At 35.5% G+C, this 17,011-nt stretch overlaps 2 protein-coding genes across 2 annotated transcripts; both read right to left on the bottom strand.

Moving 5' to 3' along the window:
- Positions 1-3,593: 3,593 nt before the first annotated feature.
- LOC145579027 (putative beta-D-xylosidase 5) lies at positions 3,594-6,921 on the bottom strand. Its single transcript, XM_081636309.1, has 5 exons — positions 6,163-6,921; positions 5,911-6,080; positions 5,610-5,707; positions 4,758-5,525; positions 3,594-4,491 (listed from the first exon to the last, which is right to left on the bottom strand). The coding sequence occupies exons 1-5, from the start codon at positions 6,838-6,840 to the stop codon at positions 3,827-3,829; spliced, it is 2,379 nt and encodes a 792-aa protein (XP_081492435.1). The 5' UTR covers positions 6,841-6,921; the 3' UTR covers positions 3,594-3,826.
- A 2,607-nt stretch (positions 6,922-9,528) lies between these two features.
- LOC145579026 (uncharacterized) lies at positions 9,529-15,204 on the bottom strand. The gene is made up of 7 exons (XM_081636308.1): positions 14,874-15,204; positions 11,796-11,862; positions 11,440-11,486; positions 10,968-11,055; positions 10,279-10,412; positions 10,090-10,188; positions 9,529-9,911 (listed from the first exon to the last, which is right to left on the bottom strand). Exons 1-7 carry the CDS (start codon positions 15,096-15,098, stop codon positions 9,831-9,833), a joined length of 741 nt encoding a protein of 246 aa, XP_081492434.1. The 5' UTR covers positions 15,099-15,204; the 3' UTR covers positions 9,529-9,830.
- Between the last annotated feature and the right edge of the window lie 1,807 nt (positions 15,205-17,011).

Here is a 17,011-nt window from a genome sequence, read left to right as displayed (position 1 = left end):
ATAAAAAGAAAAAAGAGAATACATAAAGCAAAGAAATACAATAGTAGTTGATAATATAAACAATTGAACATTCATTCCAAATTCATAATGGGTCCCCCTTTTCTAACTATTTCCATCAAATTGCTGATGGTATCTACTTTAGCTTCACCCACTACAATAACAACAAATCAACCAATTAAAAGAAAAAAAAAAAATATTAACCCCCCAAATTAAAGTTCCCAATTGATTAATGGGAAAAATTAAACATAAATACTCACATAATAAAATCTATCTTTTCACACTTGGAAATTTAATGAAACTTATTTTGCAACTCTTAACTAATTAACCCTTTAACTAATACTGATGAAACTTGTTGATCGTCTTAGAACCATGCTTATTACCATAATCATAATTATAATTATAATTAGAAGCATTATTTTGATGTTGTATATGCCTTAACCCTTTGCTAGTAGTATCCATGTTGATGTTGTTGCCTTTCATGCTACGTGAACGTATAAACTGATCAACTTCAGGCTGCAAATCAACCGAACTCGGGGCTTGAAACTCCGATTGTGTTCTCCTATGAGACGACCCGTTAAATGAGTCTCCGGCACTGCCTAGCAAGTGGTAGCTCCGCCTCGAGCCATCGGAGAGGCATCGAAAGCTATGTTTGTGTATGTTTTGCTTCTTGATTGTACGTACAAGAAATGGAATTAGTCCCTCCATGTATAATTTTTGTGGTATGAACTCTTTTTTGATGAACAAATAAAGTTGAACTTAAAAATGGGTTTGTAAGAAATTGTTTGGATATTGTGTGAAATAAATGGATTAGTGTATGATGATATATATAGTGGAATAATGTCAAATAGATAGTTGTAAAGATTGAAAGAAAATTCAAAGAAATTGACATTTGAAAAAGAGGAAGTAATAGGATATTACTAGTTGGCCAAAGTTGAACATAGAAAAAGTTCAAAAATAAATGATTAAAAATTGACAAGAGTATGTTGATTTTGGTGCACATGACGAGTTGAAATTATCTTGATTTAACGAATTTTAGTGGGTAACCACTAAATTAAACATTTTTGGCATGTTGTATTTGCTATAAGCTATTGTAGCTAGGCTAATTTTTGGTATAAAACCAGCAATTTGTGCACGGTTTTATTCGGTGAATAAGTCTTATGGCGTTCGCCTTAATCATTGCCGTCTTCTAGTGGTCAAGTCTCATGTCTCAACAATAAAAATCTCTTTAAAATGATTAAAATATGTAAATAAAAAACTAGTGACTACTTTATCTATTTTTAATTCATTGCAACATACTACTCCCTCCGTCCCTTTTTATAGTCTATTATGGGCATTTTTCACGGGAATTAATAAACACAAATAAGAATAGTTAAAGTATATTGAAAAAGTAACTTGACATTGGGTATGCAAAAAAGTAGAGAGAGAAAGTAATAAAAGTACATGGAAAAATAAATTTTACATGGGAAACTTAAATTTGCACAAATATTGTTGCAAATTGGAGGGAATTTTGGTAAAAATTTAATATTAATGGTTGTTGGAAAAAACAAATGGAATGAACATTTTGGGACTAAAATTTGTCCATAAGGAACTATCAAAAGGGGACGGAGGGAGTAGTATTTTTTTTTTAGAAAACTGACTACTATATACCAAGTATTTTGTTATTTATCTCTTTCACTTACTACTTGCATTTAGCACTGTCAAAATGGTTGGACAATTTGGTTTCCATTCAGTTTAAAACGTGTTGGTTTAAAATCGGTTCAAGTGATCTCCGGTTCAATATTGGTTCGATTTGAATCGGGTTGGTTTGAAATCGATTCAAGTGCCTACGGGTCAGTTTCGGTTCGATTTAAATTATTTTCGGGTCAATTCGTTTTCGGCTATTTTTGTGCAGTTTTAATTCGGTACGGCTTGTAAATGGTTCAGGTAGTAAACAGTTCGGTGCAAAGGATTGCGGTTTGTGAACGGTTTTTAACCTGATTTAAACGGTCTCAGGTTATAATCGGTTTGAGTTAGTAATGGTTCAGTTCTTTTTCGGTTCAGTTTTATTTAAGTTTGGTTTAGAACTATTTCGGTTCATTACCGAGTTCGGTTCTTATACGGTTTAACATTATTCGGATCGATTCGTTTTGGGTTTACTAAAATACTATTTGGGGTTTCAAATAATCGCTTTTTAATAGGTAAGGTTCTCATTTGGGTCAGTTTCGGAGAGTTAACGATACTCTAGTAAAAAATGTACTTTGTAGTAAACATATGCACATAATTAGATTTCATTTAAAAGTCTTTTTAATGTGATTTTAAACTTCCCTTTATAGTTCATACATTTAGATTAAGATTAAGATGACAAGATTAATTCTAATGAGGCTATCAATTTATTAAAGTGAGCAGCTTGTAAATGGTTCGGTTTATAAGCGTTCAGTTCATAATAGTACAGTTTGTAAATGGTTCAGTTTATAAGCAGTGGAGTTTGTAAACAGTTTGGTTTATAAACGGTTCGATATAAACGATTTTTAACCTGATTCAAACGATTTTGGGTTAGAAATGGTTCAGGTTAACAATGGTTCGGTTCTTTTTCAGATCAGTTCTATTTCAATTCGGTTTAGAATTGGTTCAGTTCATTAACGGTTTCGGTTCTTATACAGTTTAACATTATTTGGATTGGTTCGGTTTCGGGTTAACTAAAATACGGTTCGGGTCGATTTCAATTTAAAATAATATATTTTTAATCGGTTCGGCTCTCATTTGGATCGGTCAATTTCGAGCAATAAACGACTTCGATTTGAAATTTGACAGTGCTAGTTGCACTAATTTCATACTTATGTTGCTCTCCTTATATTTTGAAATGAGGATGGAGAAAGAGAAAATTAAATACGTAGTAAAAAGGCATGCAATGAGGAGAGACATGCAATGAGGAGAGATAATTCCTCTATCCTTATTTGTTTGCTTCATAAGCAAAATGTGCTTTATGAATGATTGAACCAAAAAATTGCAGGTGAATGAGGGTGTATTTGTCTTTTTCACTTTTATGAGTGTTTGTAAGTGAGTTTAGTGGTAGGGGCATGTTATTAATTAAGAAAAAAGGACAATCTTTAAGGGACATTCCAAAATGGAATATAGGACAAATAAATAGGGATAGAGGAGTAAGAAAAAGCATGCTCAACTAGGAAAGTGTTTACAAACTTCCTAAATTAATACACTCTCTGTGTTTTCTTTTAAGTGTTCCATTTTCACTTTGACACTATTCACGTACATCACTTTAACCAATGTTTATGAAATATACAATTACAAATGATTAAACATAGTCAATTAGTCGTATAGGCACTTGTTATAATCGTCTTTTATACTCTATAATTTATACTTATTGCTAACTGAAGATACTATTGATTAAAGTTTCAAGTTGACAAATATGCTAGTCAAAATAAGCCACTTGAAAAATACACATGGCAGCGCTGGTTGTTCCGGGTGTCCGAGATATGAACAAGCCAACAACCCCTAAGGAGCTAGATAAGTAATTGTTACAATATTTGGAGAACAAAGGAAATATTACTGGTACAAAGAGTCAAATGAGACGAGCAAAGAGAAACCAAGAGTAATACTTATAACTAAAAAAGATTTTAATATTCAATGCCAAGCTTCATACAATGTAGTAACGAACGCTACATTTTTGGATATCAATAATAGAAGCTTAAAGGTGCAAGTCTTATTTATACAATAAAATCATTATGTATAGAATCATACATCCAAAGTTTCCAATGATACTGTATATTATAGGGATGATCTGATCAGAAAGGTCTATGTCTTTGAGCATGTACTTGTAGCATTACATGCTTCATATCTGGTGATCCTTAATGCTTTCATCAGCTCGAAGAGTAAACTTATGGCTAAGTCGTTTCTCACTAGGAGAACCAATCACTAATTCATGACGGCCAGTAACCAACTTCCTATCTCCTTGCTCATCCACAAGGCTAAAAGCTTCACACACATTTACTTTAACTACAGCCAACTCTGTCTTCCCTGCTTTCACTTCAACTCTCTCGAATCCTACAAGTTGTATATTGGGTGCTCCCTCGATCTCACTCCATACAGGCGGCTTCCAAAACATGAGCACAACGTGCCCTCCATCCATCTTCCCTTCATTTTTCACCCCTACTGCAACAACATAGTCTAACTTCTTGCAGTTTACTTCTGATACATCAATGATCATTTTGTCATCAGCCTGATTATCAGATAGAAGAAGCAGTGTTTGGTTATTGGTGTTATTGAAATTTTGTTTGTATGATCTTTTGATGGTTATTTTTGAGGGGGCATGTATTAGAAACTTGATTAAAGTAGTATAGCTGAGTCCATGGCCGAACTCATAGACAGTTTTCCCAGTGAAAAATCTGTATGTCCTACCGGGAAGTCTTCTGGATCTGTCCTTCCTCATATTCATGTTTGTCATTGAAATTTGATCTACGTACTCTTTCTGGTACCATGTAACAGGTGTCCTTCCACCTACAGAGATCAACCAATACAAGTAGAGAATTAGTATTGTTTGGACTTATCTGAACTTATCTAAATCCTCGGAACTAGTATAACATCATCTGAACTTTAAGTAGTTGTGCGTTGAACTTTGATAACCTTGTTGGAATTTATCAGATTTATTTAAGCTTATTTTCTTGAAATTTTTCTTTTGAGGTTATGCACAAAGCTTTTGTTAGGATGAATTTAGTTTTTCTTATATTTATGATTTATATCAGGAAAGAAAAGTTTAAACTTACTTGGGTTGTGATATCCAAACACTACTTGAGCAATGGCTTCACCTCCTTCTTGGCCTGGGTAGCCGACCCAGAGAATTGCTCGAATCTTTTTCAATTTGATTGCAAATGACACATCAATTGGACCAGCTGACATGATCACCAGAATAACCTTTCCTTTGGCTGCACTAGTGACCTTCTCTACTAGCGACTTCTGGTAGCCGGGCAATGTCAAGTTAACCCTGTCTAGTCCCTCTGCTTCAACCGACTGATCAAGCCCCACTACCAATACCACCACATCAGCAGCGGCAGCCACCTTAGCAGCAGCCTTTATAGAGCTTTTATCTTGACACTTCACATCTTGGCACCCTGATTTATAATACACTCTCTTCACATATTTTTGAAACCCTTGTAGAGGACTAGTATACTTGCACGGTACACCAGCATAGTTACTTAACATGGTTTTTGTTGCATTAGCATTAGGACCAATAACGGCCAATTTTCTTACATATTTTGTGGACAATGGAAGAGTTGATCCTTTGTTTTCTAGCAGGACTATCCCTTGTTTTGCAGCATCAAGAGCCAGCTTTTTGTGATCTTTCGTACATACATCAGACGGCCTTAGTTTTCCAAAAGGGTTCTTTCTAGGGTCCCCATCAAAGAATCCAAGTCTCATGAGGACTATGTAATTGTATATCAATGCCTGGTCTACAACTGATTCCTCCACTTTTCTCTCATTGACTGTTCTCACCGTGTACTTACGTAGAAAGTCTCCACAATTCATGTTAACTCCTGCATGATGATTACAGATATAGATCATGACTTGCGGGAGTAGAAAATTATCTTAAGAGGGATCAAATATGAGTGTAATCTAACCAGCTTTTAAGGCAAGGGCTACTGCATCCTCTGGTGAAGCTGTGTAATTAATCGACTCATAGAAGACTTGTATAGAATCACAATCAGTGACAACATAACTGGTTAGATATCAAAGAAGAAGATGTCAAATTTTAGTGTCTTTGGAAATATTCAGATTTCAAATTTCATGAGAATGCATGAAATAAGATAAATATACAAATCAATATATTAGCAAACAAGATATACAACATTACTTCGTACAACTTTGAAACTGCATACAGGTATCTTAAATTAAACATAGTAGGGAAAAAAGTGTACAAACCCATTTAAATTCCATAGCTCACGAACTATTCCTTTTAGAAGATTGGGATCAGCACAAGTTGGAATTCCATTCACTCTGTTGTACGAGCACATCACACTACTAACACGCCCCTTCTCAACGCAACTCTTGAATGGGGGCTGATACGTATCCTCCAAGTCCTGCTTGCTAACCTACAAAAATTAACATACCAGATTCAGATGATTAGTTAATTGTTGTCAAATATAGTTAAAGTTTTGCTAGGAAATATTATACCTTTGCATCAAAGTGGAAGCGATCAACACCTTTCCAATTATCAAGGTCATAAGCAGTATAATGCTTACAACAACTAGAAACCTTGAGCATGTTTCTATTACCAGAGATATCAACCTCTTGTAGACCTCTGACATAGCTGACAGCATACTTGCTGACAAGCAAAGGGTCCTCCCCCGGGGTCTCTTGCCCTCTACCCCACCTCGGGTCTCTATATACATTCACATTTGGGCTCCAATACGTGAACCCGGCAAGACCTGCATTGTACATTGCTCGAGCTTCAGTTGACACAACCTGGCCCATCTTGTACCACAATGATGCATTAAAGCTTGCAGCAGATAAAATAACTGCTGGAAAGCTTGTTGCACCAGGTATTGTTCCATTGAACCTTACACCAGGGCCAGTGTTAGAGACTCCATGCAGGGCCTCTGACCACCACTCGTAGGCTGGTACACCTAGCCTAGGGATCCCCCTAGCCGAGTTCACTAGTTGTTGTGCCTTTTCATTCAAGGTAAGGCGAGAAACTAAGTCCTTAGCACGAACAGAATAAGGTAACAATTTGTTACAGAAAGATAATCTTTTTACGTCAACTTCACGCTTGTTACAAGCATATTGTTGAGTAGTGTATGGGGCTAGAAAAAATGTTAAGAAAACAAGTAAAAATCGAAGTAGATTCCTCATTATTTCTCGTTTAATAAATTTTGTACTTCGATATTGTTAGAGGTACATTTTAACTTATCTAAGTCGTGTTCATTTATAGCAGGAACCCTTGGACCAGTGGTAGAGTGAAGTGACCAGCTTGAGTGAAGTAATAGTAAATTTTGGGTACCTAAAACACAAGGTCCTGAGTTTTGGTGCGTTCACCAAGCAAGACTTGACTCACTTGGTAAGACTTACTTTATCCTTGAGGTTTATGGTTTGAATCGTGCTAAGTGATGTTGCTTGGACATGATGATTCTCTTATTTTTTCCCCCTACTTTCAAGTATCTGGACCGTAAATATTAGACCAAAAAAACATAAAGAGTTGAGGTCTAATTAAGATCATTCTCTTAATCTCTTATGATTAAAAGAAATGTTTGGACGCATGCTAAAGTTGTTATTTTGGCATTTACTGTAACCTTACATTATAAGCGAGAATGATTCTAATGCTTTAGGAAGCAAAAGTTTCACTGTACAGAAGGTAAAATGGCCCTAAGAATGCTGCCTTAATGGTCCTATGCATGCGTTGCTGTGGGAATTTTATTGGATGTAACTAGACTTATTGCACATTTCAGATCGCTTCCATCATGCTCTTTGCTTAGTGGTGTATACATCTTACATCGTTTTCCTTTTGTTTGGGGACCTGATCGGTCATCTTCAACCTACTGTTCATGAATAACTCACCAAGCCTACTACGATCAAATGCTTGCGGAGCCGGTGAGCTGTCCACTCGCATTAGGCTAGGTTTGGGGAACAGTCTGGTACCACTACCATGTGTTCCAGTCTTCCAGACCTAATCGACTCTTAGCAACCAGTTCGTTTATTGGTAAGTCAGTTATTAAGAGCCGATCTCATAAACACTCTTCTCATTTTGTTCTTTCAATTGATCGTTTGCTAAACTAGGCATTGGAGGAGCTCACTGACTGTATCTTTGAGTCTAATAGTCACACAAGATCATGCTTTTAATTCTTTTAGCTACAATTAGCAACCATGTTATACTGTGATATATTGATATGATAGTTATTATTAACAATTCAACACACGATTTTAATTTTGTATCAAATCAATCTTGTAGCCATATACTTTCCCCTATCAATTATGTAAATAATCCTTATGAAAATTCAATAGACAAGAACACACAGAGTTGCTCAATGCTTGAGATGCTAGATCATTTCACCAAGGCAGGTCGATTCATTGCACCAAGCCAAAGCTAACTGCCTCTGTTTTGAGGATCAACCCCTGTGCCCCCCTTGCAGGCCCTAGCCACAAAGTCAGATAGGTATTACACCAATGCAGACCACGACCCTAAAAACTGTATGTCTTCTCATGCATTAGGCTAGATTAGTAGCACTGCTGACTGAGAATAGCACTGCCTCACTCACCATCATAAAATGATCCACAAAAATTATAGCAAAATAGCAGCGTATTATCATGAAGTTGTTTTACTCTGTTGACGACTGGAGGAAGGATAGTTGTTAGCTACTGGGGATATAGCAATGAATAAAACTTCCTATATCAAAGATCTACTGTAATTTTTCAGCACATAAAATGTATGGATTAAATTGTTATTACATAGAGTCCTTTCATACGCTGATCTCTAAAGATTAGAAGCCAAGAATACAAAAACAATAGTGTGATAGTTTTTTTCGCTCATTTGATCACTTTTTGTTCATTCTATGATCTTTGAATAAACAATACAAACAAATGAGCAAAGAAATACGCTTGATTTTAGGATGGAGGTCCTTAGACACAAGATGTCCTTGTATTTTTCTAGTATATTTGTATGCCTTATAAACGTTTATTGTGACTATAAAGCAACAAGATGTCAAATTCAGCGAGACAGAAAAAGTGGCCTGGCTTTCCAACAACTTTCGAACTATTCACCAAGCAATGAATAACTCAATTAGTCTCCAAATTTTAACAATACGAAAATTAATTTTCAGCACAGCACAGAGAAAGCTCCACTAAAAGTTTGAGGTTGAATAACACAATACTGCATTTGATCGAAATCAACCAACCCAAAACTGTAAAAATTTGAATTCACTAGTGTAAACTAAATTAAACCATTGGAGAAATTCAAATTTTAACTCAAAAAAAAAAAAAATAGACAATTAACCCCCTTGACAGTAACACACTAACACATACAGTTACAAATTGCATCAAACAAAAAAATACAGAAATAAAACACAGAACCTATACTGCACAATTTTTTAAGGAATGCAAGAATAAAAAAATAAATTAAAAAAAAAAAAAAAAAAAAAAAGCTCATATTAAATGCAAAGTTAATAGACTTACACGCGCAGCAAACCTAGAAGTGAAACTCCGTTGAGAGAGGAATGAAGATGAACTGAATTTTGGCTGTGAAGAAAACAAAGCCACAGGAAAAACAAGAGGGAGACAGCGCAGAAGCATCTTGATCAGAAAACAAATTGATAAAATGATGAATGCATAGAGTTATCAGATAACCCGCCTCTTTACCATGCATTATTTCCTTTTTCCAACATTGCTGGCGCTGACATCTGTGCTGGTTTGGATGCTTGGTTGCACCAACCTTGGTGCATCTGAAAGCAGTAAAACACGATAATTTGCAAATTTGACCCTATAAATTAATACCAAGCTGCCCTCTTGCATCTTAAATACAATATGAAGCAGGAAAAAGTATTGTAGTCATAATGCAAATGGAGATACTTTTTAGCTTATTGATTTGATACAGCCAACTGAATGAGCAAAGTCAGCAAACACTCGAAGTACAAAACACAACTGTGTGATTCATTGTTATCCAACAACAATCCAATGCCTAGATTCAATCATAGGTGCAAGTATAATAAACATGTGCATTGGCTATGGTTTCAAATCCGTATACAGCATATAATTTATTGAGCCTTGAACATAGCAGCATGGCCGTTTGGGAACATTTGATCCCACAAAACCCTGACACTGAAAAATTATACTGTTCACATGAGGAGAAGATACTAGTTTGATTGTTTCTTAGGGTATTCTCTTGCCCCAAATATGGTGGATCCTATTCTCACAATTGAGCTGCCCATCTCAATCTGCAACAAGCAAACTTGCCAAGTAAATCTCAACACCCAGTATAAAATATTGTTTATTCTTTCACATCTCAGCAACGAGACATGACAACATTTAGAATAAAGATGCTGATATAAATTAACGTAATACTAGCACAATATCACAAAGTGAAATTGTTCAATTGGGTCACAATATTCTTACCGCTAGCTCAAAGTCAGAAGACATGCCCATAGACAACTCGCATTGCTCTTCTTTTAACCCAAGAGTCCTGCAAACCTCACTTCTACAGTTCGCTAATGTCTACAAGACAGAGGATTGAATTTAGTCCACATACATAAGGTCTTGAGCAGTAAGGCAATTTTTGTGCTGAGCTTATTATCACAAGAATACCTTGAAGTTTTCAGGAGTTGATGTGTAATCTAACATCCCAATTGTCATTAAGCCACAGAACTCAAGGTTGGGACAATTTTGGCAAACGTGTTTTGCAAGATCTACACATTCTGAGGGTTCAACACCAAACTTTGCTGCAAGTACATTGGAAAAGGGGATCAAAACGGATTTTAGCATGAGAATAGTTAGCCAATCTGGAAATAAAAGAGCAAACTATGACCAAAAGATTAATAGAAAAGTGCCCCAAACCATCCTTCATTGTAAACTGATACATAAATATTCTAGATCATGGAAGTGACTCAGTTTACATGCTCGTAGTTGGGAAGCAACTTTCTGAATTTCATGCAAAGCAAGTTCAATTAAAAGCAGCAGAGTACTAAATTCTTGAGCAATATTCAGCAATTTCCAAACCAATAATAAAGAGTCTTAGTCGATATATAATGCCAGGCAAAGGGGAAACGTTTCAGTCCAAAGCATAGTAACAACAAAACCATGGATTTAATTTAGTATTTCTTAACAACTGTGAGGTGCCATACTGCATATTTGCACAAGCACTGGCCTTTACCCTAATTTCAGTATGGACTACTAACCTAAGCTACTACGAAATAATTGATTGCAAACAAGTTACTTTAATATCTTGCAAGAAAGGTAAAACCATTATTCATCACATATAGCAAGATCATTCTCACAAATTTCTCCACTGGTATTCACTTGGACCAAAACTTTTAATGGTGTTCTTCCAAGATTACCCACAGCACGATCAAGATGATTGGCTATCTGCAAATAAATACAAGACTTGTGAGTTACAAAAACCGATGAAGAGTTGGATATCATCACAGTTTTCATTTACCATCAATCATCTAGATGGGTGATGCTTCATTATTAGAGAAATATCGATTATAAAAATGTACAGTTGTCAAACTTAGAAACTACTCCTGTTACGCTATGGAGTAGATTGCTACCAACTAAATTCACAAACACCTGAACAAAACTACAGCCAAAGGCACTATGCATTCAATAATTTTTATTTCCATATTATGACAATAAAAGGCAAAACATAAGACTGAGGAATAACAAACCTATATCAAAACTTAGTATATAATTCTGAAATAATTTAAACTTGATTCATCTCAAAACTTAACCAGCCAATTATATGTTTACCTTCTGATCATCCACACTTTCCACCATGTAAAGATTTGGGACACCATCTGCAAAATGTAAAAAAACATTTATATATCAGCTGCAAAATGGGGGAATAGATTTTAAAAAAAAAAAAAAAAAAAATTAAGGTTCTAATAGACAGAAATGCATGAACATACCAATACATGTATAAGAAATAAAATTAATTCAATTCCAGGCACAGTTGCCATCGTCTCCCTCCCATTCCCCCACCCTTGTCCTCCACCCCCCCCCCCCCCCCCCAAAACCCCACCCTCCTCAATGGGTGCGTTTGCATCCGTGTGTGTTGTGTGCTTAAATGAAAGTGGACAGAACTCAGGAAGAGAAGAGTGTCTTACTTAGAAGAACTTTAACTTTGTTGCTCTGCAAGTTCCCAATGAAATGCCATTCAATGTCTTCAGGAAGCTACACGATACATAAAACACCAGCATGAGTAATCTTCATATAAGAAGATATAACGCTCATTCTGGCTAACCTTATTTAAACACAGGCCTAATTTCATAAAAAGTTAAAAATATATCATCTTTGTTCTGCTTTCCATTTTCTTACACTCTTACAGCTTATTCAGTCATTTGGCCCAACTCATCAGGCCCGTTTAGCAGGCAGCGATAAATGACTGTCATAGTAATGCGTTATAAGTAATTTTACATTAAAAGTCTTGGTAATGTCCTCAATAATCATTCTCCACCTTTACTTGTGGGTTTTCATTCACCTATTCACTATTACCGATATGCCAAAATTACCATATTTTTTTTTGGTAATGTACTAATGTGTTGTAATAAATTTTACAGAGTATAAAATTTATCAAGGACATTAAAATAGGACTTTCCTAACAAACTGATTGCCTACCAGACATGCCACTAAGGTACTAAATTAAGCTAAGTATAAACCTATGCAAGCAAATTTATACTTATATGATATATCTATGCTAGAAAATTTAGTATTTCTTCATCATCCTATGAGTACTAATAGATACTTAATTGATTAATAATAGCTTAATTTTATCTCAAATTCAATAAAAGAAACAGAATAAAAATAAAACAGCAACAGAAAATTAATAATGAAAATGGAATGTTTGCTAAAATATGCATCCAATGTACCATCTCACTACCTATAAATTCACTACCTAATGATAAAGAACGAGCAACTTTTAGAGGTATCTCTTAATTATCTGAGGATTAAAATTTCCGCTATTGCTGACAAGATACCATTCTAATTTGTTGCATTGTGCATGTTGATCTTTAAAGTAGAGTGTGCACTCATACCAGATATATACGAAATCTTCTCTTCAAGAAGCGAGAGCACTTAATCAAATTTTTTTAAAAGAATAAATCTATCCTGCATTTATTCTCCTTGTTAGAACCAAATTACCGGTTGTTCTATAGTTGCAAGCTGCAAGCTTGCAACATACACTTTCAACATATTTCTAACTAAAAAGAGCCTTCTAAACAATTCATCCTCATCTTTCTCAATAAGCCAATTAAATGTACACCCACAAAACACATTTCATGGAAAACTAGATAGAAGAAGTTCAAATGAACTTCAATGCCTCCAAATATTCATTAATGGTTAGCACCCCACACTTCCCATGGCCAGTACTAAAGAAAACAACATTGTTTCCAAACTCCAAACCCAACCTATCATACATAGGTAACATAGGTCTGCCAAGACAAACTCGATTTTGGAGCAGTTGTTGGAACCCTCTCTCCCTACTTTATATGCTGTTCATCTCACAATATAAGACTACATGAGACATGGCAATGCATCATGGCTAGATGCAAGAGAAATATATGGAGCCAGCTTTCATCTCCTAGCAAAGCCCTTAGACTAAGAAGATGCTATTAATAAAGTTATTGAAAAATCTCAATGACCACCTATCAAACCGAGGCAGATGTAGCAGATGATATTATTTTCACATATCATGAATGCTTACATCACCACACGATCAATTCGCTTCCCAGCCAAAGTTCTTGGACAACTATCAGCAACTGCATTGAATGGTCCACAGTTTGATAGTCAGTGTCCCAAACATTTCATGGACGCTTATAATAATCCCTTGGATTCAATAGCAACCATGGGATTTTACTAAACCAGAATATGCTTTTATGATGTTCTTACAAAGCTCCAATGACAAATGCCAAACCAGTTCCCACTCCCATCGCTATCAATCCACCATTATATACGCAAACAGGAACCCCCACCCCTTCCCGAACCCCATATCCTATCGTTCACTTGTTGGCAGTCGCCAGTGCATATCTCTCAGTTGGCAAGTCAGCTTAGTGTTCCTTCAACCATAAATAGTTATGCTTAATGGACTCCCTCAAACATCTCCATCTATACCTTGCTGGCACTACATTGCCAGTCACCTCTCACCTTTCTTCTAACATAATAGTGTACCTACATTAATGCAGATAGGTCTGGCGATAAACACAAATATGTCCCAACAACATGTATAATTTTTTAATTTTTTTATTGAGCTGTAACCCAGCTTTGTGAAGCTCCAAAAAGCAACAGACCCTAGCTCATTCCTCAACTGAAGCTCAATAACGTGCCACCACAGCTACAACAGCTGAAGTATCATGGGTTCTAATTCTTCTAAATTAGCTACATCACACACCCTCAGCTCCAACTAGCGTAATAATATGAGCACAACATATGCAACCGCCAATCCCAAATTCCATTTTAAAATAAGTCATTTCACCTAGACTACCACTTTGCTCATATGTACAAAGTAACAAAGTTAAGCATCACACTATTCACACATATTCCTTATAACGACCAACTAGAATGAGCCACTTTCACCTTGATTACCATCAATTTGTAATGATACCGACACAACATATGCAGCCGTCTAACTCAAATTCCATTCTAAAATGAGCCATCATCACCTTGACTAGTTGACTACCACTTCGATCATGAAAACATACTAAGTAGTGACAAGTTAAGTGTCCAACGAATTCCTAATAACGACCAACTAGAAGAAGCATTCACCAGCCCCCTTTCTCATACTCATATACTTACCTTGATGTCCCCAGTTCGACTTACTCTACCGCCGTCCATCTTATGAAGTTATGAGGGCATGATAGATGCAAACAAGTCAATGATATCCCTTTAATTATCTTCAAATTAAAAACTTTTCTATTGTTCAAATAATACCAACTCCTAATTTGCAGTCAATACTACTATATACAAATCCAATCCTCACAATTATTGACCATCATATAGAAATTAACATCAATTTCAAAAAATAAATAAATAAATAAATAAACTCCGCAAATTCATTTCAAATTGATCATACAAAACCAATAAATCAATCTCAAACATCACATTACATCCCTAAAACGCTATAAAAACAGCAGATAGCACGAAAAGAAGCTTATTTGGAAAGAGTAATAATCCCAAAAGAGAGGATTGACCTGAGGAGCTTTATCAATGAGTTCCTGAACGTAATTCTCGCCGAAGCAACGGTGGCCGGCGTCGTAGACCTCTCGGAGAACAGAGACGGGCTTAGTTTTACTGACGGCGACGACTTTAACCTGGTCGGGACTGCGGCCAGAACGCTCGGCGGCTTGGCCAACACGGTTGAGAACTGACCGGAGCGCCGCCGCTGGAACGCCTTCCATGGCTGAGGTTGCGGCCATAGTTTTAGCTGGATTGTTATTGTTCTAGATGGTTTTGGGCTTGGTTTGGGTACACAAATGGAGAGGTGTCACTGTGATCAGTTTTGAATTTTTGATGGTGTAGCCACTGTAATGGCATTGGTTACGGATACTCCCTTTGGGCGTATTTAGTTTGTTACTTTCTCCGTGTTTTTTTTTTTTTTTTTTTTTTGACATTGTTTGACTTTTACACTATTTACATAATATACTTTGACTCGTTTTTGTAGTTTATATGATACGATAAAACATATTCACGTGGGATTTTTTTTAAATTGTTTCAATGTATATTTTATTAATATCCACTTTTTATATTTTTCCAATGTTGATAATTAGAAATATTAATCGTTAAAAACATGCGTTGGCAAGCGTGATAATAGAAAGGTTGAATGGGGTTTTTTTAATTTTTATTTTGTTAAAACAAATCAATTCATTAACTAAAAGTCATACGACATTTATAAATTAGATCTAAATCAACAAATACATAAAATTAAATTAAATAAGGGTTTTCTTCAAGCTACGATTGTTGAATAGATCTTGCACTATGGTACATCTCTCGCACACAATGCTAGAATACACAGCCTTTTCGGAGAGATGGTCTAACGATTTGTTGTTGCCGTAAAGATGATTTTCATCTGATTCACTTGAACGCATTTGAAGATTTGACAACCGTTGCGATTCCGGACAACTCTTTATCAACGAACTGATAATAAGGCAAAATAGGATTATCTTTTTAATAAACCCTAAAACACACAAAAACCCTAAACAAACACAAACAACTAAACTAACAAAAACTAACGACTCTACCATAGGGAGACGGACGAACATCTTCACTACTCGTGTAAATTTATTGAAACTAAATTACAAAAATAAGGGGAAAGGGGTCGAAAATAGTCTAATTTCCAAAGAAATTAGACTATTTTCAGCTTAAACGGCCAAAAAAATTGGAAAACCCTAGAAGAGAGAAGAAGAGGAGAGGGAGAGAAGGAGCGTAAATACTTACTCTTTATATTGGAATGGATTGTTGTAAATTTCCGTACTCTCTTTTTTTTTTTTTTAAGTATTGCTAAGGAGTATTAAAAAGAACGGAAATCTCATAATAATCTACTGTAAATATTTTGGTCTCATTGTTGGAATGATTTATATAGTTCATTAATGGAATGAATTGTACTTGGACTCTAAGTCCATTCCAATCGGTTCTAAAAGGTCCAACCAAAAATGGATTGGAATAGTGTTAGAGTCCATTACATCCATTTAATTGTTTGGTTAGGCGTTTTAGGTATAGAATATCATCATATACTTAGTGGATTTCTAGTCCACCTCATTCCCTAAAATCTTATACTCACCTCACCCCTCACAATCCATTTCTTTAATGAAATGTAAAAGTCATTCCAAAAATAAGCCAAACAAGCTTAGACTAGTATGAATACATTCCTCTCTAGTATGAGATCCTCACCAATCCATCCCACGACCCAAACAACCTCTTAGGAGTGAGGTGAGTATGGGATTCCATGGGAATTAGGTTGAGTTACTAGAAGACTTTTGGTATGAGATTCCATGGTTAAATTGCTTAACCTAACAATAAGATAAATTAAATAAATTCTACCTCCATTGCAACCTATTCTAAAACATCTAACCAAACACACTCTTAGTTTCTTTTTGTTGTTCCTGTTTTGACCAAAAGAAATAAATGAAATACAAGCCTTGGAACTTAAAAACCAATTATGCAAAACAAATGGTCGAAATCTAGGCTCGGTTTGTTTATTTTGATGGAAAACATTTTGTAGCAAATCAATAGTTAAATCTTCCCTAATTTGATTCTTAGATAATACTCCTGTTTAGAGATATCAGAATTATTAGATCCAACCAATTAAGATTTCAACTTGTATAGGCACAAT

This window comes from Chenopodium album, chromosome 14 (assembly GCF_948465745.1).
Source record: "Chenopodium album chromosome 14, dcCheAlbu1.1, whole genome shotgun sequence".
In the NCBI taxonomy this organism is placed as follows: domain Eukaryota; kingdom Viridiplantae; phylum Streptophyta; class Magnoliopsida; order Caryophyllales; family Amaranthaceae; genus Chenopodium; species Chenopodium album.
This window is presented reverse-complemented; position numbering and strand designations above follow the sequence as displayed.

Bases quoted from the DNA above. Each gene is read 5' to 3' on its own strand.
- LOC145579027 (XM_081636309.1), bottom strand. From the start codon at position 6,840: ATGAGGAATCTACTTCGATTTTTACTTGTTTTCTTAACATTTTTTCTA. The intron at 5,526-5,609 runs GTTAGATTACAC...ATCATCATGCAG, and splicing joins AGCCCTTGCCTTAAAAGCTG to GAGTTAACATGAATTGTGGA. The intron at 4,492-4,757 runs GTAAGTTTAAAC...TGATCTCTGTAG, and splicing joins GTTTGGATATCACAACCCAA to GTGGAAGGACACCTGTTACA.
- LOC145579026 (XM_081636308.1), bottom strand. From the start codon at position 15,098: ATGGCCGCAACCTCAGCCATGGAAGGCGTTCCAGCGGCGGCGCTCCGG. The intron at 11,056-11,439 runs GTAAACATATAA...ATTTATTTGCAG, and splicing joins AAAGTGTGGATGATCAGAAG to ATAGCCAATCATCTTGATCG. The intron at 10,189-10,278 runs GTATTCTTGTGA...TCTGTCTTGTAG, and splicing joins CAACTCCTGAAAACTTCAAG to ACATTAGCGAACTGTAGAAG.